General features: G+C 41.3%; 1 protein-coding gene across 2 annotated transcripts in view; it reads right to left on the reverse strand.

Annotated features, from left to right (window-relative positions):
• The window catches only part of zgc:171482 (zinc finger protein), a 288,673-nt gene that overhangs the window by 149,162 nt on the left and 113,446 nt on the right, over positions 1–26,065 (reverse strand). For both annotated transcript variants that reach the window (XM_034185159.1, XM_034185158.1), the window contains one exon: positions 12,977–13,069. In XM_034185159.1, the coding sequence (XP_034041050.1) occupies positions 12,977–13,033 (57 nt within the window). In that variant the 5' untranslated portion in view covers positions 13,034–13,069. The remainder of the gene's footprint in view (positions 1–12,976; positions 13,070–26,065) is intronic.

The following is a 26,065-nucleotide window of genomic DNA, read 5'->3' on the forward strand; positions in this document are numbered from 1 at the left end:
GCACACATGTTGTTCATTTATCTTCCTTTGGGCCACAATGGAAATAAGTGATTGTAATTTATTGTATTATCAATGGTCACTCAAGGGTGTTAAACAGTTTCCATTGAGTAAAACAAAAGCAGTGTTATAATGTGCATTTACCTTTTAAAATGACATTTTCTGGGATGTTTGGTGCCCTTTCTGTAATTTGGAGGTATACACCTTTTTGGGTAGTTTCCAGATTGCATTGGCGTATTATTGTTACATTTTATTCATATATTTTATATGTGAATAAAATAATAATTTATGTTATTGTTATTTATATTAGTGTTTTATAATTTATAAATGAACCATTCCAAAATTGTTGTTGAATCATTTCATGCAATGTCATTTTAAGAATAAATCAAATTAAATAATTCAAGTTCAGTTGGTTGGTACTCATCTTTCACTTGGAAACCTGCTCAGAAAATTGATTTATATAAATGTAATCTGATAGAATTTGACACAGATTCATACGACGCAGTCTTTATCATCATATCGACCCATTCTTTAAACTGTGGGGCTTTGGGGGTTTTTCATAATCCTAGCTGCCACAGAAACCCCAACCATGATAACAGAATTTTCCTTTAGGTATGTTAGCTATCTGTCCGTTATCACCCAGTAAACACAGAGTGGCACAGTTCTTTCTAAAGGTCATGTCACACATAACATGAAGTTGAGCAAATCAGGCCGAAACAGAACGAATGGGCGAATCCTGACAAATTCCAGCTGCAGTTGGGAAGGACAGACGGTTGGACAGCCATGTACGGATGCCGTACGATCCTGCGGAGATGGTTTCATGCAAGATCGTGTGCACACGCATGAACACATTGTGACCACGGTGAGAGGTGTGATACCACATTGTGCTCTCACAGCAGAGGAAGCAATGAAATGTGCAAATGTTCATAAATCAAAGAAAATATGTCAGGACAAAATAATGAGACTACAGAACATTGTCTGTTAAAATATTTAATTCCTGTTTTAAAGAGAAGAGAACAGAAGAATTATCGTCCCTCTCTTCCGTTTTGTTCATGAACCATGCACATGGAAGTAAACAAGGAATTAATGAAAGTACATGAATCAGATGAAATAAAAAGAAATCAAGATATCCCTCCCTCCCTTGTGCATGCAGTGATGTCAGGCCACCAAAGTTCACAGCTGCTGCGAGCCACCTGCCAGGAGCAGCTCCAAGCCGCACGGATGTGAGGCATCCATGCGCTCACATCACGGAGGGTCCATGTGTCCAGCTGTTTGTGGCTACTTGTCGCGCCGCGCGCTGTAGGACACCGTGTCATGTGGACTATAACTTACGTGGTGGACGTGACATTAGCCTCGCCAGCTGGCTGATTACATAGATCACACAAATAATTTAGATGGCCTGGCCTGGCTGCATGGTCAATATCATGCATCCTGAGATGTGGCTAGGGGCGAGCCAAAGGTGATTTCTTTGTATGCCATTTGGCATACAAAGGTTGGTTCCCCTCAAAATTCTACTCATAATATCTCATAATGACAATGTAAAAAAAAGGTTTGTTTGAGAGTTTTGCAAATTTATTAAAAATCAAATATTAAGAAATCACATGTACATAAGTATTCACAGCCTTTGCCATGAAGCTCAAAAATTGAACTGAGGTGCATCCTGTTTCCATTGATCACCTTTGAGATGTTTTTTAGCTTAACTGTAGTCCACCTAGGTTAAATTCAGTTGATTGGACATGAATTGGAAAGGCATAGACCTGTCTACATACACTCAACAAAAATATAAACGCAACACTTTTGGTTTTGCTCCCATTTTGTATGAGATGAACTCAAAGATCTAAAACTTTTTCCACATACACAATATCACCATTTCCCTCAAATATTGTTCACAAACCAGTCTAAATCTGTGATAGTGAGCACTTCTCCTTTTCTGAGATAATCCATCCCACCTCACAGGTGTGCCATATCAAGATGCTGATTAGACACCATAATTAGTGCACAGGTGTGCCTTAGACTGCCCACAATAAAAGGCCACTCTGAAAGGTGCAGTTTTATCACACAGCACAATGCCACAGATGTCGCAAGATTTGAGGGAGCGTGCAATTGGCATGCTGACAGTAGGAATGTCAACCAGAGCTGTTGCTCGTGTATTGAATGTTAATTTCTCTACCATAAGCCGTCTCCAAAGGCGTTTCAGAGAATTTGGCAGTACATCCAACCAGCCTCACAACCGCAGACCACATGTAACCACACCAGCCCAGGACCTCCACATCCAGCATGTTCACCTCCAAGATCGTCTGAGACTAGCCACTCGGACAGCTGCTGAAACAATCGGTTTGCATAACCAAAGAATTTCTGCACAAACTGTCAGAAACCGTCTCAGGGAAGCTCATCTGCATGCTCGTCGTCTTCATCAGGGTCTCGACCTGACTCCAGTTCGTCGTTGTAACCGACTTGAGTGGGCAAATGCTCACATTCGCTGGCACATTCGTTTGGCACGTTGGAGAGGTGTTCTCTTCACGGATGAATCCCGGTTCACACTGTTCAGGGCAGATGGCAGACGTGTGGCGTCGTGTGGGTGAGCGGTTTTCTGATGTCAATGTTGTGGATCGAGTGGCCCATGGTGGCGGTGGGGTTATGGTATGGGCAGGCGTCTGTTATGGACGAAGAACACAGGTGCATTTTATTGATGGCATTTTGAATGCACAGAGATACCGTGACGAGATCCTGAGGCCCATTGCTGTGCCATACATCCAAGAACATCACCTCATGTTGCAGCAGGATAATGCACGGCCCCATGTTGCAAGGATCTGTACACAATTCTTGGAAGCTGAAAATGTCCCAGTTCTTGCATGGCCGACATACTCACCGGACATGTCACCCATTGAGCATGTTTGGGATGCTCCGGACCGGCGTATACGAAGCGTGTACCAGTTCCTGCCAATATCCAGCAACTTCGCACAGCCATTGAAGAGGAGTGGACCAACATTCCACAGGCCACAATTGACAACCTGATCAACTCTATGCGAAGGAGATGTGTTGCACTGCATGAGGCAAATGGTGGTCACACCACATACTGACTGGTATCCCCCCCCCAAAAAAAAACAAAACTGCACCTTGCAGAGTGGCCTTTTATTGTGGGCAGTCTAAGGCACACCTGTGCACTAATCATGGTGTCTAATCAGCATCTTGATATGGCACACCTGTGAGGTGGGATGGATTATCTCAGCAAAGGAGAAGTGCTCACTATCACAGATTTAGACTGGTTTGTGAACAATATTTGAGGGGAATGGTGATATTGTGTATGTGGAAAAAGTTTTAGATCTTTGAGCTCATCTCATACAAAATGGGAGCAAAACCAAAAGTGTTGCGTTTATATTTTTGTTGAGTGTATAACGTCCCACAGTTGACGGTGCATGTCATGGTACAAACCAAGCATGAAGTTAAAGGAATTGTCTTTGTAGACCTCTGAGACAGGATTGTCTTGAGGCACAAATCTGGGGAAGGGTACAGAAACATTTCTGCTGCTTAGAAGATCACAATGAGCACAGTGGCCTCCATCATCTGTAAATGGAATAATTTCAGATCCACCAAGAGTCTTTGTAGAGCTGGCCGCCCATCTAAACTGAGCAATCAGGAGAGAAGTCACGGAGGTAACCAGAACCAGATAGTCACTCTGTCAGAGCTCCAGCATTCCACTGTGGAGAAAGGAGAACATTCCAGAAGGACAACCATCTCTGCAGCAATCCACCAATTAGGCTCATATGATAGAGTGGCCAGACAAAAGACAGTCCTTAGTAAAATGCACGTCAGCCCACCTGGAGTTTGCCAAAAGGCACCTGAAGGACTCTCAGACCACGAGAAACAAAATTCTATGGTCTGATGAGACAAAGATTGAACTCTTTGGTGTGAATGCCAGGCGTCATGTTTGGAGGAAACCAGGCACCATCCCTACAGTGAAGCATGGTGGTGGCAGCATGCTCTGGGGATGTTTTTCAGCGGCAGAAACTGGGAGACTAGTCAGAATTGAGGGAAACATGATTGTAGCAATGTACAGAGACATCCTGGATAAAAACCTGCTCCAGAGCGCTCTTGACCTCAGACTGTGGCGAAAGTTCAACTTCATAATGACCCTAAGCAGACAGCCAAGATATCAAAGGAGTGGCTTCAGGACAACTCTGTGAATGTTCTTGAGAGGCCCAGCCAGAGCCCAGACCTGAATCTGATTGAACATCTCTAGAGAGCTCTGAAAATGGCTGTGCACCGACACTCCCCATCCAATGGAATAAGGCTTGAGAGCTGCTGCAAAGAAGAATGGGCAAAACTGCAGGTGTACCAAACTTGTGTCATCATATTCAAGAAGACTTGAGCCTGTAATTGCTGCCAAAGGTGCATCAACAAAGTATTGAGCAAAAGGTGTGGATACTTATCGACATGTGATTTCTCAGTTTTTAACTTTCTGTCTGCACTGTAGTAGGGCAATCGAATTTGATAATTTTTTTATGCGTTTTTAAAACCAGTTTTGAGAGCTGTTGTAACTTAGGTAAAATTTCCAGTGGAGTTCCAGTGAGTGTGTGGTTTGGCTGTTGCCATTTTATCTCCATGTGAGATACACATTAAGCTGTTTTCTCTGGGTAGGTGTATTGACATGGAGGCCGAATGGTTCTGACGACAATTTTACTCTCTGAATTCACTGCAGGAATAAACCTGAGCTCTACAAGCCATGCCAGTGTCGACTGTCTGACTATGCACGGTGCAACGTAGTGCAGCCGGGATGTAAGCTCAAACAAGAGAATGACAGTTTGTTATTTTTCTGCTGATTGACAGTGTGGGGTTTGTAACCCAAATAAAAGGAAAACAATCTGTACAGTTCACTTTTCCCAATAGTTCCTTAGGGCCCCTTCACACATAGTGCAAATTTGGTTGAATTGTGCATGAAGTGCACATGAAGCTGGAATCGTATGCAATACGTGTAAAATCGTAGCTCTACTTCCAACGCCTTGTACACCTGTTGTTACAAGTATTTGCGCATACCAACAGCTGAAAGACACACCGCTTGTTTGGGACTTAGAAAATGTGTGGCCATTCGCACTATCATCAAGGAAACAATCAGCAGACAATCACTGTCGAGCCGGATGTGAAATTTGTCTAAGTGCCCCCACGAGTGTGGAGTGGCAAAAAGCCACACACGTGGTGCTTGTGTCTCACACGTGTGTGCGTGTGTCGCGCCCCTGCTCCCTCCAACACATCTGGCGTGCCGGGGGGCACACTTGCATAAAATGCTTGTATTATGTAGTGTACAGATCTGATCACATGGGGGCCAGACAGCAAGGTCTGATCGCACACAGCATGGGGAGGAGCCTGTCAGCTGATCACAACACACTGACAGCTGGATGATGGCTCAGTGCCCACATTACAAACACAGAAACCACCACCAGAACAGTTACATAAATAATTGCGACAATACCTACATATGCACTTACATAACAAATAACAAAAAATAAATGACCACATAACACAGTGTGACACGTTGATCTGGGCGCTGAACAGACAAGGGGGTTGTGTCCACCCACAGCCGCAGCTGTAAAGATCTCTGCTCCTGGACGTCCCAGCTTGAGAACACGTTCTGTGTTTGGAAGGACATGAACTTACAACATTCCTCCGTGAAGCGCGTGTCCCTGCCTACTGTCCTCACGTGGAAATATATAAAACAGCTTTCGTCTTTTTGCCGAAAAAAGTGCACCTTCTTAACGTCCTTGTTGATTTCAGGCCTTTTTCCACTCCAATTACAGGCCAGTGGTGGTAGCACAGTGGTGAGATTTCTGTTTGGTAATCAGAGCTTACAGGTTTGAATCCCATTAATGGCTTTTTTTTTTTTATTTAACCAGGATTATTTAACCGCGGGGTTCTGTATTGAGTCCCCTTTTAAGTATTAGTTATATCAACCCAGTGATATTCACTAATTATACAGCTGTTTTTTATTTTATTTTCCTCCACATCAGCGGCGCGATGTGGTGCACCTCGTCCCAGCTGCTTGCACTGTGTTCCTGCTCGCACGACACCGTTGCGTGCATGACACCGTCGCGTGCACGACACCGTCACACCGGGTTCGTGCACGCCTGCCCTTTGGTTCTACGTTTTTGTGGTTCACTCATACGAGCTGTTCCACCATGAGTCGCCCAGATTTGTACTTAATCGTACTATGTGTGAAGGGGCCCTTAATAATGTAACAGAAGTAAATAAGTAGCACTTTGAAAGTCAGCAGATCATTCACGATGCCTGCACAAATCCACTTCTGCATTTGATGCATTCTGAAAAGCAGAGTAATGGAAACTAGAAATGCAGTGACAGACACGTGTATACACACACACACAACATACACTGACCTCCTTGCTGTGGCCTGCAGTAGCTAGATAGAGAGCTGCTTGGAAGTATGTGCTTTCCATAAACCTTACCCAAAACATCGGAGCTGAGGCTTCTCTGGTGAATTATATTTCATGAGACAAACACACAGACAAGCATACACATGCCAACAATAGATCAAACAAATATTCCCATGATGGCCAAACGGAGATGGACGTTCACTTGTCTCCATATGGCAATGATATTAAAACACAACTGGAGCTCCGCGCTCATAAAGTGCAAACCTCCGCCAACACTAGCTTCCAATTCCACAAATTTTTACCTTGAAAAAAATTTTCAAGGCCAAAGTCCTGTTGGAAGTTGCTTTTGAGATGAGATATACTTTATTGATCTCACAGTGGATAAATTATGTTTACACTCCAGTTACCTCAGACAGCAATTAGTCCACAATTATTACTTGTTTATAATAATAATGGGATGTGATCAAATTGTCAGGAGCATGTATTTACTTCATGCACTTGAATCAAAGTTTTTTGGTGGTGGTGTGATTTTTTTTTTTATTTTACTTTTTTGGTTTCTGTTTTTTTTTCCAGATCATTTTCACAGAACATTGGTTATCTCTGCTATGCACAATTTGTCATTGCTGTTTGGCACTTGATTTCTGACTGATAACTGGAAGACAGACAGGCAAAAATAGGAACCTCCATCCAATCTTGATGGTGTAGGTAAATCCATAACAGATATGTGAGAGTGATTAAGGCACTTTTGAATAAGATATAATGTAAAATGTACACCAAATGGCCTTTTAAATATTAAATTCAAATGTCCACACAATTCCACAAACCCGATCAGACCCGGATCAAACTTTGTCAGCCGATACTGAGTGGTAGTCTGCACCTCACTTTCAAATATGAAAGTGATTGTGGCATCTTTGATTAAGATATAATCAGTGGTGGGCACAGTTCCGAAAATCCAATAATCGATAATTATCCAAGATAATGTTTTCATTATCGGATAATCTTTTTAGATAACTTTGAAAACCATTATCGGACTAATTATCTTCTGATAAATTTTTGTCCGATAATTTTTAGACTGTTAACGTGGTAAACAAAGCTGAACAGCTACAAATGCTTATAAAATTTAAAATCAGTTGAGCGCCTACCTGTTAAATGTTTTGTAGCAGATGTGTAGTTCTACCTTCTGCAAACAAAGGACAGCTACTTCTACAATAAACTGCTCTATCCTCTGCAGGCAAAGGAGAACTGGTCACACACAAGCGCACGCACGCACTCATTTGTTTTAATCCCATAATGATATGCGGGCAATATCACCCAAGTCATCCAGAGGCATACATTTTTAACTTATGGTTCAAATTTTAACCAAACTAATTTCGGACAAGTTATTTAAATTAACATCACGTCTGAAGTTTTATAAAGTGAAAATATGTGATATATGTTTTAGTTTTAAAGTAATGCACTAATTTTTAAGGTTTTAGTGTGGACATGCTGTGTCCAGGTGCATTATGGGTAGCCAGGATAGGGTAATCTCAGTACGTTCATGACATGAGAAATGCATTTGAGACACTCTGATCAGGCTCCACGGACAACAATATTAAACTCTAGTGCCTAAAACTCTTGTGAATATATTCTCTGGGTTTATAGATGTTGTTATTGTGTTTGCGTTTATTAAATTTCACGCATCTTAAACGTAGCAACACAGATTATCTGGAATTTTGTTTTGGCAAGTTTTCAAGGTCTCTACTGCCATCTACTGGCCAGTAGTGTTCATGGCAGTATTTGCCCTGAAGCTGGGCAGATATTTTCCATCACTGTACTCGGTTCCAGCTCAAACTGTACCACAGAACCCCACGGTGTAAAAGTTCAGAGCGCATGATTTATGTTCTCACACACATTGTACGTTCAAAAACCACGTCGGACTCGTGTTTCCAGAAGCAAAACGTAAACAGAAGCTTTTTTCAAACTTAAGTTACAAAAACTCTCGATGGGAGACATCAAAGTTTAAAAAAAAACATTACAAGACAGGACTGCAGTGTTTACACAGGCACAGTGCGAGCAGTTGGAGCGCTTCAGCAGTGGGATACCCTCATGACGGCTGACCAGAATATCAAACAGGTTTGATTTTCATCTGACCATACGATTGCTGATCAGGAGGTGGTCATGAGATGTTAAACGCAGCTTGGTACTCCATGTATACTAAACAATGCAGGACGCATAATTAACCTGAAACTCTGTGCGATCCAAAAAATTCTCGCACGAATGAAAAATCAGCTGAAAAAGGGCCAAAACTCGCACTGGCACCAGTATATCATGGCAGTGTTCTATTTATTTTGACACGGTTATATCAGACGGTTATCTAATTACAACTTGGCTTTTTTTTTGAAAATGCCTTTTTTTACAAATACTAAAATGGCATATTTTACAAAAGCACATTTATCTGTAAACACCAACACATGACACACCTCATATTAACGTGTTGGTTTACATAGAATGAATGAGTCAGCTTGCAGCCGATGTTCTGTCGAATTGTGGGCCTCATCGCATAAATCAACAGTTCCACATCCCGACAATATTGCGCATGCAATGCATGCAGTTTGCAGAGCACACGAATGACATTCGACAGGAATGACATGTCGTCAGAACACCGGTCAGAGCACGGAGTAATACATCCAAACATGAAATGGTTGAATACTTTGCCACCATTACCACGATATTATATGGTCTGAAATTTCACACAGTTAACCAATCAGATTTGTGGAAAAAATGCAATTGAATTAGAATGTAAAATATACATTAAATGGGGTTTTCAATGTTACATTTAATGGCCACAAAATCTGTAATTTAGATCAGATCCCGATCAATCTTCGTCAGTCAATATAGGATACCATCCTACATAACTCTGTCAAATATGAAAGCAATTCAAATTTGTTTGATAGAGTTTTTGAAAATTCTTTTTTTTTAACATATTTTATTTCAAAATATGCAAATTACAATGTACATGTATAGAAACACACAACAATTGGCTTCTCAGCAGTCAGTCTAAAAAAATTACAGTATAGAATATAAATTGTTAATGTAGATAAATTATTATAAATATAAATACAATTTACAAAATGTATCCCAAAAGAGGATCTCTATACAGAAAAAAAAAGAGAGAGAGAGAAAAAAAAACCCCAAAAAACAATCCGAGTAGTATATTGGCATTCGTATAAATTTATGATTTGTTGTTTGTTATTATTTGTTCGACCACCCAAAATGTCCCACTACAGGAGCACATATATATCATTAAATTTATCTAAAGTAAGATGAAGCTGTGCTGTGATTTTCTCCATTAAGTAAACTCTTTTCAGATTTTCTTGCCATTGAACTATAGTAGGAGGTGGAGCTTTTAACCAGGACTTCGTAACTGTTTTCCTTGCTACAAGTAGGAGTATCTGAGTAAGCTTGGTCTCATATTTCTCCAGTCCATGTCCCAAAAATATTGACAGGAAGCAGTATGTGGGGTCCCTGTGGATAGTTTTCCCTATTATGGTTCCGATCTCCGATAAAATGCCTTTCCAATATACATTTAAGACAGGGCAATCCCAAAGAATACGTGTATGGTCTCCAATGTGATTACAGTTCCTCCAACATAAATTTGAGTTGGTGCCATCAAATTTAAATATTAATGAGGGGGTTCTAAAAAAACGCATCATGACTTTCCAATTAAATTCTTTCCAAACTGGACTATTTGTTGTTTTGTGTACATTTTTACATGCCCGGGTCCAATCTTTATCTTCAATAATTATATTTGCTTCTAGTTCCCATTTTCCCTTTACATCAAACGAGTTATCTGACAAATCAGATTGTAACAGATTATACGAGGTCTATTAGAAAAGTATCCGAACTTATTATTTTTTTCAAAAACCATATGGATTTGAATCACGTGTGATTGCGTCAGACAAGCTTGAACCCTCGTGCGCATGTGTGAGTTTTTCCACGCCTGTCGGTTGCGTCATTCGCCTGTGAGCAGGCTTTGAGTGAGGAGTGGTCCACCCCATCGGCGGATTTTCATTGTCAGGAAATGGCGGAATGACTTGGGCTTTTTTTCCATCAGAATTTTTTCAGAAACTGTTAGAGACTGGCAGCTGGAAACCATTCGAAAAATTTATCTGGCTTTCGGTGAAAATTTTACGGGCTTCACAGAGAATAAGGACTGTTACTACAGCTTTAAGGACACTCGGCGCGCCGTGCTCCGTGTCGCACTCCGTGCCGCGCTCCGTGCCGCCATCGAGAGCCACAAACCACCGGATCATTTCTAAACGGATGGCTCTGTGGAGCCGGGACCGTCGTGTGCACTTTCTCTGGTTATCACAAGAGCTGGACATCAACCATTTTCCAGCAGATTTCACTTTTAACAAGAGATTTTGTCATGGAAAGCCGAGCGGAGGCTTCGTGCGTCACGATGGATTCGCTACTGGAGCGAGACAAAACCACCTCTGTTTTGGTCTCACAGGACGGCTTTGAGATGGCGTTCAGACAGCTGTCGGTGGTTTTTCCATTGAGTGATTATCCGAGAAATTGTGGATGTACCTGGACATGCCAGAACATGTCCCATGAAGCTTCATCACGGCGTTGCTTTGCGCCATGCGGCACTGCCGCGACGCGCGGAATTCCTCCGCGCGTCTGTCTCAATGTGCCGAAAAAGTGCTGATGTCTTTTCACAGTTCCTGTGCTAGTCAGACGATGTCCCGGATAAAACACAGCGTCCAGTTTGGAAATGAACGGCACATTCAACTGTTACAGCATGGCGCACAGCAACGCCGTGAAGCCTCACGGGACATGTTCTGGCATGTCCAGGCACATCCACAATTTCTCGGATAATCACTCCATGGAAAAACCACCGACAGCTGTCTGAACGCCATCTCAAAGCCGTCCTGTGAGACCAAAACGGAGGTGGTTTTGTCTCGCTCCAGTAGCGAATCCATCGTGACGGGCGAAGCCTCCGCTCGGCTTTCCATGACAAAATCTCTTTTTAAAAGTGAAATCTGCTGGAAAATGGTTGATGTCCAGCTCTTGTGATAACCAGAGAAATTGCACACGATGGTCACGGATCCAGACAGCCATCCGTTTAGAAATGAAATGGTCATTCAGCCTGTCGATGGCGGCTTCGGAGCGTGGCGTGCCCCACAGCCGCTGGGGGCCGTCCTTAAAGCGACAGTAACACTCCTTATTCTCTACCAAGCTCGTAACATTTTCACCGATAGCCAGATAAATTTTTCTAATGGTTTCCAGCTGCCAGTCTCTAACAGTTTCTGAAAAAATTCTGATGGAAAAAAAGCCCAAATCAATCCGCCATTTCCTGACAATGAAAATCCGACGAGGGGGCTGGACCACTCCTCACTCAAAGCCTGCTCACAGGCGAATGACGCAACTGACAGGCGTGGAAAAACTCACGCATGCGCACGAGGGTTCAAGCTTGTCTGACGCAATCACACGTGATTCAAATCCATATGGTTTTTGAAAAAAAATAATAAGGTCTGATACTTTTCTAACAGACCTCGTACAATTTGGATACAAGTTTGTTTTTACTTTTTTCTTCAATGGTTTTGATTAAAAATAATTCTATTGGAGATGGCAAGCTTTTAAGTCCTCCCATCGATCTCCTGACTGTATATAATTCCTTAATTGTAAATAACGGTAAAAGTCCTTTGAGAGTTTTGAAAATTCAATGTTAAAGGACAGGGATTTTTCCAATTTTCCAAGATTTTTTCTGACTTGAAAATGGAATAATTTCATACCTACAGGGATATGAATCCTCTGCACAAGTTTCATAAAAATATCTGGAAAATTGTGGGTTACAGGCTGTTCAAAAACTGACAAACAAACAAACACACGGGTGAAGAAATAACCTCTGCCCAGCTTCGTTGACGGAGGTAAATATTATCAGTATAATATTTGCTTTTTTGTATGCTTATAATAAATCACAATTCCAGTGTGAAATAAAGTAATTTATTTCACTCGTGAATGAAAAATGTACTTTTTAATGAAGGCAAAACTTCCATGTTTCCATTGGAAAACTCTGTGCTAGTACAACATTCATGCCAACAGGTTTGAGAGCAAACCAACCCGAATTTCCAGCTGTTTAGAAATTCTGGGCACAAGCAAAAGAACTCAGGCAATCTGTATGTGCAAATGTCATACTACATGGCTCCAGCTGGGATCAAACCCAAAAATTTCTTCCTGCGGAACACTAACCACTGCACAATTGTTTCACTGCCCCAGTTATCAGAGAATCTCTTGCTTGTGTTGAATACACGTTTGGATATTGTGTTGAAGTGCAACATGTATCCAGAGTCATGTAGTGATTAGCACCGTTGACAGTGAGAAGGTTCTGGGTTTGAAACTGATCTTGCAGGGTTGGCCAGAGCCTATCAACAGAATATATATAGTCAAAGTAATGGATAGACACGTGACAGCTAGTCTGAACCCTAAAAGCATAATACAGTAATCACTGTGTAGGGGCCAACATTTTATTCCTACGGTGTTACTGTGCAAACAGATTTGTGTCCCTGAAGCATGATTAATTATATATCCAAAAGCACACAGAGAAAACACACCGGGTTGTCCGGCCTCAGCCTCTTGGAAGGTGGCCCTCCGTCTTCAGGATGGAGCATGTAGAAGAGACGCACCTTGTTGGCATGTTTCTTACTCTGAAAGAGAGAGGTGGTACGTTATATGTTATGGAGTCCAGTGGGGGTGGGAGGACAAAAATTAGTGACTATGCTTCCACTTTGGCAAATCCCTGCTTTTCTATCTATTTCAGCTGGTGATGCTAGCAGACATTTTGCTGCTGGCTTGGTGACAAATGCTGCAGGCTGCCTCAGCTTTCTGGGAATCCTGAGTAAGATCTTGAGTAGGAAGGATGGAGAAAACAGGGCTGCTAACATCAATTTGCACACACCAAAAAATATAGTTGGAAAAAAAAAAGAAGAAAAAGATTACTTCACAATAAATGACAGGATCGGCATATTTAAGCTGGTCATACATTCTGCAATGATGTAGTAGGAAGTTGTGATACACCAGAATGGCAGAGAAACACATTCCACATTGCTCAGTGTAAGGAGTAACTGTAATGGGATTTTGTGCTTTTCTGAGAGAAGAACACATCTTAGTAGGTCCACGGTGTTCAAACCTTCTCTGATGCCAGCAGTGCCATATTTTCTGTACTTCATGATGTGTATGGCATGGTGTTACAGGGAGAGTGTCATGATTTGTACCTGTGCATTAGGTTTTTATGGGTTTCTCAGTGCTGGGTTTTTTCCTGCCTGCTCTTTTTTCTTGTTTAGCCGCATGTTCTCCTTGAATTGCTGGCTGTCTGAGTGGTGTCCAAAAAATGAGGTGGGCTTCATAGATAATTGGCAAAGCTTCTGGGGAAAACCTGGTCTTGTTAGGAGAGACGGCATCCATCCCACTTTGGATGGAGCAGCTCTCATTTCTAGAAATCTGGCCAATTTTCTTAAATCCTCCAAACCGTGACTATCCAGGGTTGGGACCAGGAAGCAGAGTTGTAGTCTTACACACCTCTCTGCAGCTTCTCTCCCCCTGCCATCCCCTCATTACCCCATCCCCGTAGAGACGGTGCCTGCTCCCAGACCACCAATAACCAGCAAAAATCTATTTAAGCATAAAAATTCAAAAAGAAAAATAATATAGCACCTTCAACTGCACCACAGACTAAAACAGTTAAATGTGGTCTATTAAACATTAGATCTCTCTCTTCTAAGTCCCTGTTAGTAAATGATATAATAATTGATCAACATATTGATTTATTTTGCCTTACAGAAACCTGGTTACAGCAGAATGAATATGTTAGTTTAAATGAGTCAACACCCCCGAGTCACACTAACTGCTAGAACACTCGTAGCACGGGCCGAGGCGGAGGATTAGCAGCAATCTTCCACTCTAGCTTGTTAATTAATCAAAAACCCAGACAGAGCTTTAATTCATTTGAAAGCTTGTCTCTTAGTCTTGTCCATCCAAATTGGAAGTCCCAAAAAACAGTTTTATTTGTTGTTATCTATCGTCCACCTGGTCATTACTGTGAGTTTCTCTGTGAATTTTCGGACCTTTTGTCTGACAGATAAGATAATTATAGTGGGCGATTTTAACATCCACACAGATGCTGAGAATGACAGCCTCAACACTACATTTAATCTATTGTTAGACTCGATTGGCTTTGCGCAAAATGTAAATGAGTCCACCCACCACTTTAATCATACCTTAGATCTTGTTCTGACTTATGGTATGGAAATTGAAGACTTAACTGTATTCCCTGAAAACCCCCTTCTGTCTGATCATTTCTTAATAACATTTACATTTACTCTGATGGACTACCCAGCAGTGGGGAATAAGTTTCATTACAGTAGAAGTCTTTCAGAAAGCGCTGTAACTAGGTTTAAGGATATGATTCCTTCTTTATGTTCTCCAATGCCATATACCAACACAGGGCAGAGTAGCTACCTAAACTCTGTGAGTGAGATAGATTATCTCGTCAATAGTTTTATATCCTCATTGAGGACAACTTTGGATGCTGTAGCTCCTCTGAAAAAGAGAGCCTTAAATCAGAAGTGCCTGACTCCGTGGTATAACTCACAAACTCGCAGCTTAAAGCAGATAACCCGTAAGTTGGAGAGGAAATGGTGTCTCACTAATTTAGAAGATCTTCACTTAGCCTGGAAAAAGAGTCTGTTGCTCTATAAAAAAAGCCCTCCGTAAAGCTAGGACATCTTACTACTCATCACTAATTGAAGAAAATAAGAACAACCCCAGGTTTCTTTTCAGCACTGTAGCCAGGCTGACAAAGAGTCAGAGCTCTATTGAGCGGAGTATTCCTTTAACTTTAACTACTAATGACTTCATGACTTTCTTTGCTAATAAAATTTTAACTATTAGAGAAAAAATTACTCATAACCATCCCAAAGACATATCGTTCTCTTTGGCTGCTTTCAGTGATGCCGGTGTTTGGTTAGACTCTTTCTCTCTGATTGTTCTGTATTTTCATTAGTTACTTCCTCCAAACCATCAACATGTCTATTAGACCCCATTCCTACCAGGCTGCTCAAGGAAGCCCTACCATTAATTAATGCTTCGATCTTAAATATGATCAACCTGTCTTTATTAGTTGGCTATGTACCACAGGCTTTTAAGGTGGCAGTAATTAAACCATTACTTAAAAAGCCATCACTTGACCCAGCTATCTTAGCTAATTATAGACCAATCTCCAACCTTCCTTTTCTCTCAAAAATTCTTGAAAGGGTAGTTGTAAAACAGCTAACTGATCATCTGCAGAGGAATGGTCTATTTGAAGAGTTTCAGTCAGGTTTTAGAATTCATCATAGTACAGAAACAGCATTAGTGAAGGTTACAAATGATCTTCTTATGGCCTCAGACAGTGGACTCATCTCTGTGCTTGTTCTGTTAGACCTCAGTGCTGCTTTTGATACTGTTGACCATAAAATTTTATTACAGAGATTAGAGCATGCCATAGGTATTAAAGGCACTGCGTTGCGGTGGTTTGAATCATATTCATCTAATAGATTACAATTTGTTCATGTAAATGGGGAATCTTCTTCACAGACTAAGGTTAATTATGGAGTTCCCCAAGGTTCTGTGTTAGGACCAATTTTATTCACTTTATACATGCTTCCCTTAGGCAGTATTATTAGACAGCATTGCTTAAATTTTCACTGTTACGCAGATGATACTCAGCTTTATCTATCCATGAAGCCAGAGGACACATACCAATTAGCTAAACTGCAGGATTGTCTTACAGACATAAAGACATGGATGACCTCTAATTTCCTGCTAACTCAGATAAAACTGAAGTTATTGTACTTGGCCCCACAAATCTTAGAAACATGGTGTCTAACCAGATCCTTACTCTGGATGGCATTACCCTGACCTCTAGTAATACTGTGAGAAATCTTGGAGTCATTTTTGATCAGGATATGTCATTCAATGCGCATATTAAACAAATATGTAGGGCTGCTTTTTTGCATTTGCGCAATATCTCTAAAATTAGAAAGGTCTTGTCTCAGAGTGATGCTGAAAAACTAATTCATGCATTTATTTCCTCTAGGCTGGACTATTGTAATTCATTATTATCAGGTTGTCCTAAAAGTTCCCTGAAAAGCCTTCAGTTAATTCAAAATGCTGCAGCTAGAGTACTGACAGGGACTAGAAGGAGAGAGCATATCTCACCCATATTGGCCTCTCTTCATTGGCTTCCTGTTAATTCTAGAATAGAATTTAAAATTCTTCTTCTTACTTATAGGTTTTGAATAATCAGGTCCCATCTTATCTTAGGGACCTCATAGTACCATATCACCCCAATAGAGCGCTTCGCTCTCAGACTGCAGGCTTACTTGTAGTTCTTAGGGTTTGTAAGAGTAGAATGGGAGGCAGAGCCTTCAGCTTTCAGGCTCCTCTCCTCTGGAACCAGCTCCCAATTCAGATCAGGGAGACAGACACCCTCTCTACTTTTAAGATTAGGCTTAAAACTTTCCTTTTTGCTAAAGCTTATAGTTAGGGCTGAATCAGGTGACCCTGATCCATCCCTTAGTTATGCTGCTATAGACTTAGACTACTGGGGGGTTCCCATGATGCACTGAGTGTTTCTTTCTCTTTTTGCTCTGTATGCACCACTCTGCATTTAATCATTAGTGACTGATCTCTGCTCCCCTCCACAGCATGTCTTTTTCCTGGTTCTCTCCCTCAGCCCCAACCATTCCCAGCAGAAGACTGCCCCTCCCTGAGCCTGGTTCTGCTGGAGGTTTCTTCCTGTTAAAAGAGAGTTTTTCCTTCCCACTGTCGCCAAGTGCTTGCTCACAGGGGGACGTTTTGACAGTTGGGGTTTTTCCATAATTATTGTATGGCTTTGCCTTACAATATGAAGCACCTTGGGGCAACTGTTTGTTGTGATTTGGCGCTATATAAATGAAATTGATTTGATTTTGATTTGATTTTCTGTCCCTATCTCTCTTGTCTGTGTCTCTTGGTGCTTGGTGGTGGGTGTTGCACTCGGTTTTGGCCACACCCTTTTCTGGATCTTTCTATACACCTGTTTCTAATCTGCATCTCATCACCTGGGTGGATTTATGTCCCACTGGTGGCACTACTCCTTCGCCAGATCGTTGCGCCTTGTGCCTTCGCTTCCAGCCTTGTATTCATGTCTCCTAGTCCTGCTACCACGTTGTGTCTCGACCACCTGCCTGTTTGTATTGACCACGCCTTAAGCCTGATGCTTTTGATTTGTTTGCTTGTTTTGGACTGCCTTGCCGTGTACCAGACCCCACTGAATCCTTCAGTAAACGCCTTTGCAAACCAAAGCTACGTTGTTGAGTCCTGCAATTGTGTCCAGACATTTCTGTCCACTATTCCTGATAGAGAGGTGTACACACACAGTACACATTTTCACCTGAGCAAAACAGGAGCAGACACACTCACCCTTGCCAGAGTCCACCAGACTTTCATAATGAATTGGAGTGGAGATGAATGCTTCCATTGTTGAAACCCTGAGCAAAAGCAGCTGAAAGAAAACATCTGTCCCTTGAAAGGACCCAACTATCAAGCCATACATCTGAAGATGTCCACACTAAAGGAGCCTGTGAGTGGCCACAAGGAGTTAAAGTACATAACAAATAAATCAAAAACAGAACAGTGCTTAAACGTATAGTGCCACTAAGCATTTTAAGATTTAAGACATAAAAAGAATTTTCTTTGGCACCACTATAATTTTATTTATTAGCCTTTTAATAGGGGATTCATTACCAACACAATCAAAATTTGCACTGTCCAGAAAAAAAATACTAAAAAGATCCACTGAAGAATAAATTTTCAAAAGAACAGATGGCCTTGAACTACTTATTGCAGCGACGGTTGAGACCAACACAGTTGAAGACAATGACATCATAGATCATTTGGGGGCTTCCCCAGATTTGCATGAGGGACTGGCTGGTCTCCCTCTGGCTGCTAATCCAACATAATGGAAAACGTTCCAAAACTGCTGAGTTTCTGTATAAATCTACCATGTTTTTCATATATTATGGAAAAGCTAGTGAGAAGTAAACTCTTCTAAAACTAAAAATGCTGTTTTTGTAACCTGAAACTCCTCTGAAGTAATTTACATGTCATGGGCGTCAGAGTGTACGTTACATGTGCACACATCACCCGCGGTCAAAGGTAACTTCCGGTCTTTTCAGTGCATGCATGCGCACACGCACGCCCTCCTGCAGATGTCATTAAAGGGTTAATAAAATATTCATTATGGAATCCCCACAAGATAAATATGTTCTCGTCATTAAAATAAGCTGTATTTTTACAAGGCATTTCAAAAATAAATTGACGTTATAATGCTTGGATTTCAGGAGAAAACAAATTTTGTCAGTTTAGTGAAATTTGGGTGGCTCCATAGCTATAAAATACAATTTTACCACATATAATTCATTTCCACAGTTTTATTATGGTGCATCCAGAAAGTATTCACAGTGCTTCACTTTTTCCATGTTTTATGTTATAGTCTTATTCCAAAATTAAGTAAATTCATTTTTCCCCTAAATATTCAACTCACAGAACCCCATAATGACATGAAAAAAAGTTTTTTTTTTCAAATTTATTAAAAAAATACAAAACTAAGTAGCATAAGTATTCACACCCATTGCTCACAATGTTGTTAATGCACCTTTGGGAGCAATTACAGCCTCAAGTCTTAGGTCTGATTGGTGAAATGTTGCAGAGATGATTGTCCTTCTGAAAGGTTGTCCTCTCTCTACAGAGGAATGCTGAAGGTCTGACAAAGTGACCATCAGGTTCTTGGTCACCTCCCTGACTAAGGCCCTGCATCCCCGATCACTCAGTTTAGACGGGCGGCCAGCTTTAGGAAGAGTTCTGGTGGGTCCGAACATCTTCCATTTATGGATGATGGAGGCCAATGTGTTCATTGGGACTTTCAAAGCAGCAGAGACGTTTCTGTACCCTTCCCCAGATTGTGCCTTGAGACAATCCTGTCTCAGAGGTCTACAGACAATTCCTTTGACTTCATGCTTGGTTTGTGCTCTGACATGCACGCTCAACTGTAGGACCTTATATGTAGATGTGCCTTTTCAAATCATGTCCAATCAACTGAATTTACCCCCAGTTGGACTCCAATTAAAATGTAGAAACCTCTCAAGGATGATCAGTGGAAACAAGATGAACCTGAACTCAGTTTTGAGCTTCATGGCAAAGGCTGTGAATACTTATGTATGAGTAATTTCTTAGTTTTTTTTTTAAATAAATTTGCAAAATCTGAAGAAAAAAAAATCACACTGTCATTATAGGGTATTGTGTGTCGAATTTTGAGAAAAAAGAAAAAAGAATTGAATCCATTTTGGAATCAGGAATATAAAATGTGGAAAAAAAGTGAAACGGTGGGAATATTTTCTGGATGCACTGTATGTTGTGCGCAAAATATATATATATAAAATATATATAATTTTGGCTGCACATATGGCCAAAAAAATCATTCTTACCTCTGCTTGCACATATCTCTCTGAGCAATACTGTGGTCAATAAATGTTTTGAAATGTCTGAATTTACTTTTCTGCACATAAGCAAACAATGTTTGTTGGTGACTCAGTGTCACTCTCAATTTGTGTGCACGCTCAGCATGGCACAGTGCACAAACTAATCACATGCAGCAACTAATTCATCAACTCATGCTAACAAATTCCATCCAGTGCACACACAGTAGCATGTTGAGTGCTCTAAAATGTGGCATCATTGCATTTTTTCTCTCTACATCACTCCAGAGGTCTCCAGGGACCACAGATGGGACCAACCTGTTACATGGCACCCACCCTCCTCCTTTATCACACAGCACAGACCACAGCGCCAAACATCAATGTACATGGAGTTATCCTGCAATATGATGTGCTGCTGATACCACAGTATGTCATCATTATTTTATTTCAATTTCAATTTTATTTATATAGCGCCAAAGCACAACAACAGTTGCCCCAAGGCGCTTTATAATGCAAGGCAAAAGCCATACAATAATCACAGAAAAACCCCAACGGTCAAAACGACCCCCTATGAGCAAGCACTTGGCGACAGTGGGAAGGAAAAACTCTCTTTTAACAGGAAGAAACCTCCAGTAGAACCAGGCTCAGGGAGGGGCAGTCTTCTGCTGGGACTGGTTGGGGCTGAGGGGAGAGAATCAGGAAAAAGACATGCTGTGGAAGAGACCAGAGATCAATCACTAATGATTAAAAGCAGAGTGGTGCATACAGAGCAAAAAGAGAAAGAAACACTCAGTGCATCATGGGAACCCCCCAGCAGTCTAAGTCTATAGCAGCATAACTAAGGGATGGTTAATGGATAGGATGGGATAATGCATCTTGCCATAGGGCAAAAACTGTGAAAACATTCCTTGCAAAAAGACACATAAGGTCAATGTCATGGCCTGCAAATAGTCCGGATCTTAATCCAATTGAAAATCTTTGGTGGAAGTTGAAGAAAATGGTCCATGACAAGGCTCCAACCTGCAAAGCTGATCTGGCAACAGCAATCAGAGAAAGTTGGAGCCAGACTGATGAAGAGTACTGTTTGTCACTCATTAAGTCCATGCCTCAGAGACTGCAAGCTGTTATAAAAGCCAGAGGTGGTGCAACAAAATACTAGTGATGTGTTGGAGCGTTCTTTTGTTTTTCATGATTCCATAATTTTTTCCTCAGAACTGAGTGATTCCATATTTTTTTTCCCTCTGCTTGGTCTAAAAAAGTAACCGTTACTGACTGCCACAATTTTTTTTCGTGATTTCTTATAGTGTTTCTTAAAGCCAGAAAGTTGCCATTTGAAATTACTTTAGTTTTGTGTCATGTCTGTGATCTGCTTTTTTTCTACAAAATTAAACAACTGAATGAACATCCTCCGAGGCTGGTGATTCCATAATTTTTGCCAGGGGTTGTATGTGATTGAAGTGGATACTTTTGTAGAGGAGACTTCGCTTGACATTTTGATGTATAATAAGTGTATGTTGTTGTCAGCATTGGTTAGTTATGAGTGTTCAAATGTTCCAAAACAGGGCAAGTCCCCCTAGGGTTTAAGAGTTTAAAAAGGATGTGTTCTTATACAATTTTTTACATTTACACATTCATATTTTATTTAATTCATGCTTCAAAGATTTACTTTTACTTTCATATTATTGAATATATAAAATAAAAAAAACTTTGCACAAAGACCCCTGCTTTTTTAACTTTGATGTGACATGATAAAACAATAAAATGTGTGTAAAAGGCTACGGGGGGTAAATGATTTTTATCGAGAGTGTCATCTGTATGTTTATAGGAAAGGACAGTGAATCGTCCTTGAAGCTGCTAACTGTCACTTTCATGCTGAATGAAGAAAATTACTAGGCATACACTGTAGGGGGAACGTTAGTGCATGTTTGAGTGTATGTGCTTTAACAGTTTGCGTACAAGACTGATGCTCCATACCTATTTACCTGACATGCTTTCACCTTCACTCCCCCTGACTAAACAACAGCTATAATTATCAATCATTTGTACTGCAAGTACGGTCTTTAAATGGGCAAGTGGTGACACTGGCAAAAAGAATATAGAGAAACAGATTAAGCCATAACAGAGCTGGAATACATGTCAGGGTAGTGATTGTAAACCCAAATGCACAACCTCCTCTGCTGCATTGTTTTTATTAACAGAATTTATACTGTTGGAATAATCCAGCCAAACACTCGAGAAACAGAACAACCAAAAAACTAAAATGGTAGATTTGTGGTACCCAGGACTGTTTCCACAGCAGATGTCTCATAACCAAAAGGACCATTATTGTAAGTCAGTGTTCATATTAACAAATGAAATATTCCAAAAATGTCAAGGTTTCATTTTGTCATTGTCTTTCAATTCACATCCATTCTATAGTTTCTTCAGCTGTAGTACAGCGGCAAAGCACCAAAATCATGCATTTTTGGAAGAAAGCACGAAAATGGATACAGAAGTTTTATGGGGTCTGTAGATCATGAAAAAAAAAAATAGATACACGTACTATCGCCCACCTGGAGGCCGCCATATTGGAATCCAAGATGGCTGCCATTTGTAATAATTTTCTGCTCATAACTCTGTTGTGAAAGTGTAGTGACACGGACCCACAACAGGGGGCGTAAATGAACGGACAATGAAAGAGTCAAATATGAACACTTTACTGTTGTGAAAAGCACAACCAACCACAGCAGATTACAGAATATGTACAATAGTCAATTAGCAAAGGTGACGTGTGGGCAGGCTCGAGGATAGAGGACGTCTGTCCTGAGAAGAACCGGAACCACACGATTTCCTCCGCCACCGAACCCGGAGAATACTGGAGCCGCCAAATCCCGAACACCCCAGGTGGCCACTGTCTCCGCGTGTGAACACCCAGTAACAACAACGGTGGGAATTCCACCTCCACCTCTAACACACACTCGTGCAGTGTCTGAGTAACCACTTATCTGGATATGCAGGCTGAAAAGGTTACCTCCTAAGGTAGACGATATCTCGGCAACGAGGTGGAGATGACGTCCGGTCTTTATGGAGTGGGATGATGAAGTGTAGATGGGTGACAGCTGTCAAGAGATAATGAGTGACAGCTGTCACCCCCGGCTGTGTCCGTGGCGGCAGCGCCCTCTCATGCCTGAAGCCCGCACTTCAGGCAGGGCGCCCTCTGGTGGTGGGCCAGCAGTACCTCCTCTTCTGGCGGCCCACACAACAAACTCCTTAACTAAGGCACCTAGAAGAACCATTTTTTTTTATCCATCCCCATGTTTTCAGGGCCAGGGAACCTAATGGAATAATTTTCAATTACCTGCCATGTCGGCCATATTGGAATCCAAGATGGCTGCCTTTTGTTTTCAGTTTTTGCCCATAACTCCTTAACTAAAGCACCTACAACAACCATTCTTTGATCCATCCCCATATTTTCATGGCCAGGGAACCTAATGGAATCATTTCCAATTACCTGAGATGTCAGCCATACTGGAATCCAAGATGGCCACCATTTGAAATCGGTTTTATCTCAGAACTCCTTCAGTAAACCACACAGAAGAACCGATCCTTGACCTATCCCTATGTTTTCAGGTCTAGGGAATCTAATGCCCCATCACTTTCAATTACTTTCAATTTACATATCGGCCATATTGGAATCCAAGATGGACACCATTTTTTGCTAGTATTAAGACATGTAACATCAACGATGGTGTTTGTGTTAGTGTTAAATGTTTCCATGAGGCTTTTGGTAAATGGAATACTGGGGGAAATGTCATGTGAAAAGATTACTAATAACCAATGTCTGTTTCAGATGTGAAAGTCATTAACACTGACACCACACCACCTTTAACATCATAAACTTTGTCAAAGAAGACTTAAGTTACTATAACCTTCCCTGTCATGAGCCAAAAAGGGCTAAATTAAATTCCAGAGTCAGTAGATTGCATGAATATACTTTGGAACTTTTAAAAGTCTTAGTGATTAGTAGAAGTACTTTGCAATATTACATGTACACTAGGTTTCATAACAGGTACCCCCACATTTACATAGATGAGTGCAAATTGGCCTCGCGGTTGGGTTCCTCTTGTAACATTTGCAATTTCCTTTGCAAGCATTTGTACAATTGCAAGAAATCAGTTCGAGACAGGCCTTTTCAGCAATCAGCAGAGTTGTCCACGTTGGTCTGAAATCTTTCCCAGATTTTTCGCAGCCCCACTTAGTTGGACATGGTAACTGGGGCTAAAGTTGAAGCGACTGGCCCCAGATGTGTCCTGCTTGATATGTTGCTCTCTTGATATGTTCTTCAAGAGCAGCTTTCGTCGGGGGAATGTTGTCAATGCTGCGTGAATTCCTTGTGAAAAGTGTCATCCTTGCCGAGTTCACATTCTCATTGTCACTTGTGCGGCAGTACATATTCACTACAAATCGTTCGAGTTTTTTTATGGTACTTTCAGGAGGACCGCAGGGAACTGGAGATGACAATGGAACAAATGTGTCCGTGATCTCGGGCCAAGCTAACCATGTTTTCCAAGCTGTTTTTTTCCCATAGTTGGCAAAGTATGAAGTGGTGTCACAGCCGGTGAATGAGTGAAAAAATGGTAGACCTTTTGCCATATGAGGACCTATAGCCTCTACAAGCTCGTGAATTGGAATGTATGGAAAGTCTTTTCCAGTTCCGAAGGCAATCCAAAGGTGTTCGATATCGGTGAAGTTATGAAAGTTTGCCACACTAAGTACAACTATGTCCGTATCAACAGTTCTGACCATGAGTTGCTTGTGTCCAGATCTCACAGCATCCATTAGATGCACCAAGATTCTTGTATCGGCCTCTTCCTGTGAGCATGGCTGTAGTCCATCAATTTTCTGGTTCACATTGGATGTTACTATGGTGTCAAGTACAGTTGATATGATTACCTTATCCCCAGTGTCCTCTGAAACCGTTTCTGCAGCCAAGAACTGGAAGAGTTCATCCTTATTAGCATCATTTCTCAAGAAGTTTTTCCAGCTGCTTGGGACTTTGACCCTTGAAACACTCTTCTACATGCTCCTGTCCCTCTTTGTTCACGGGCTGTGATTTTAAGACTATCCTTGAGATATACGTCCCACACAATATCGATTCTTTTGGATTTCTCAAGCTCAGTTCTGATGAAGGGAATGAATACTTCTTTTGAGTACTCCCCAAAAGTTCTAGCTTCTCCTACCGAAAGGAAGTGCACAGCTGCGGCACCATCAATGACTTTGACGTCAGTGGGTGGGGCACCTGTTGTTGTTGTTGCTTGGGTCAACTGACAAAACTAAATTGCTTAGGACATGCAGCTGAACATTCCTTGAAATTTCAGTCTCCACGGGGAAACAGAATGGCCGCCATCTTGAAATGCAATATGGCACACATGATGCGTGATTGGAAATTATTCCATTTGATTCCCTGATATTGAAAACATGGGGAAAGCTCAAAGAACTGCACTTCTTGCTACTTTATGTAATGATTTAGTTAATGATTTATGGGGAAATAGGGTAACAAATGGTGGCCATCTTGGATTCCAATATGGCCGACAAGGTACGTAATTGAAAATGATTCCATTGGTTTCCCTAACCCTGAAAACATAGGGATAGGTCTAAGAATGGTTCTTCTAGGTGCCTTAATTAAGCAGTTATGAGCAAAAACATGATTACAAATTGCAGCCATCTTGGATTCCAATATGGCGGCCTCCAGGGGGCGGTAACGCTTGTATCTATTTTTTTCTTGATCTATAGACCAAAAGAACCTCCATACTCATTTTCATGCTTTCTTCCAAAAATGCACGATTCTGGTGAAGGTTTGATCTTAGCCGCTGTACTACTGCTGCTTGTTAGTAATCACATACCTGCCTGCATTGGCGCAATCAGACTCTGTGTGTGTGTGTGTGTGTGTGTGTGTGTGTGTGAGTGAGTGAGACACACACACACACACACACACACACACACACACACACACCTTTCTAACTCAGTGGGTTTTTGCACTTGAATGTTCATTCCCAGTTTTCCTGTGCCACATCCATCCATTTTCTATACCCACTTATGGGTCACACGCCACAGACAAACACATTAAGCTTATTAATGAACAAGCTTAAATTGTACTTATGTTATAGG

Source organism: Thalassophryne amazonica, chromosome 13 (genome assembly GCF_902500255.1).
Source record: "Thalassophryne amazonica chromosome 13, fThaAma1.1, whole genome shotgun sequence".
Lineage (NCBI taxonomy): Eukaryota > Metazoa > Chordata > Actinopteri > Batrachoidiformes > Batrachoididae > Thalassophryne > Thalassophryne amazonica.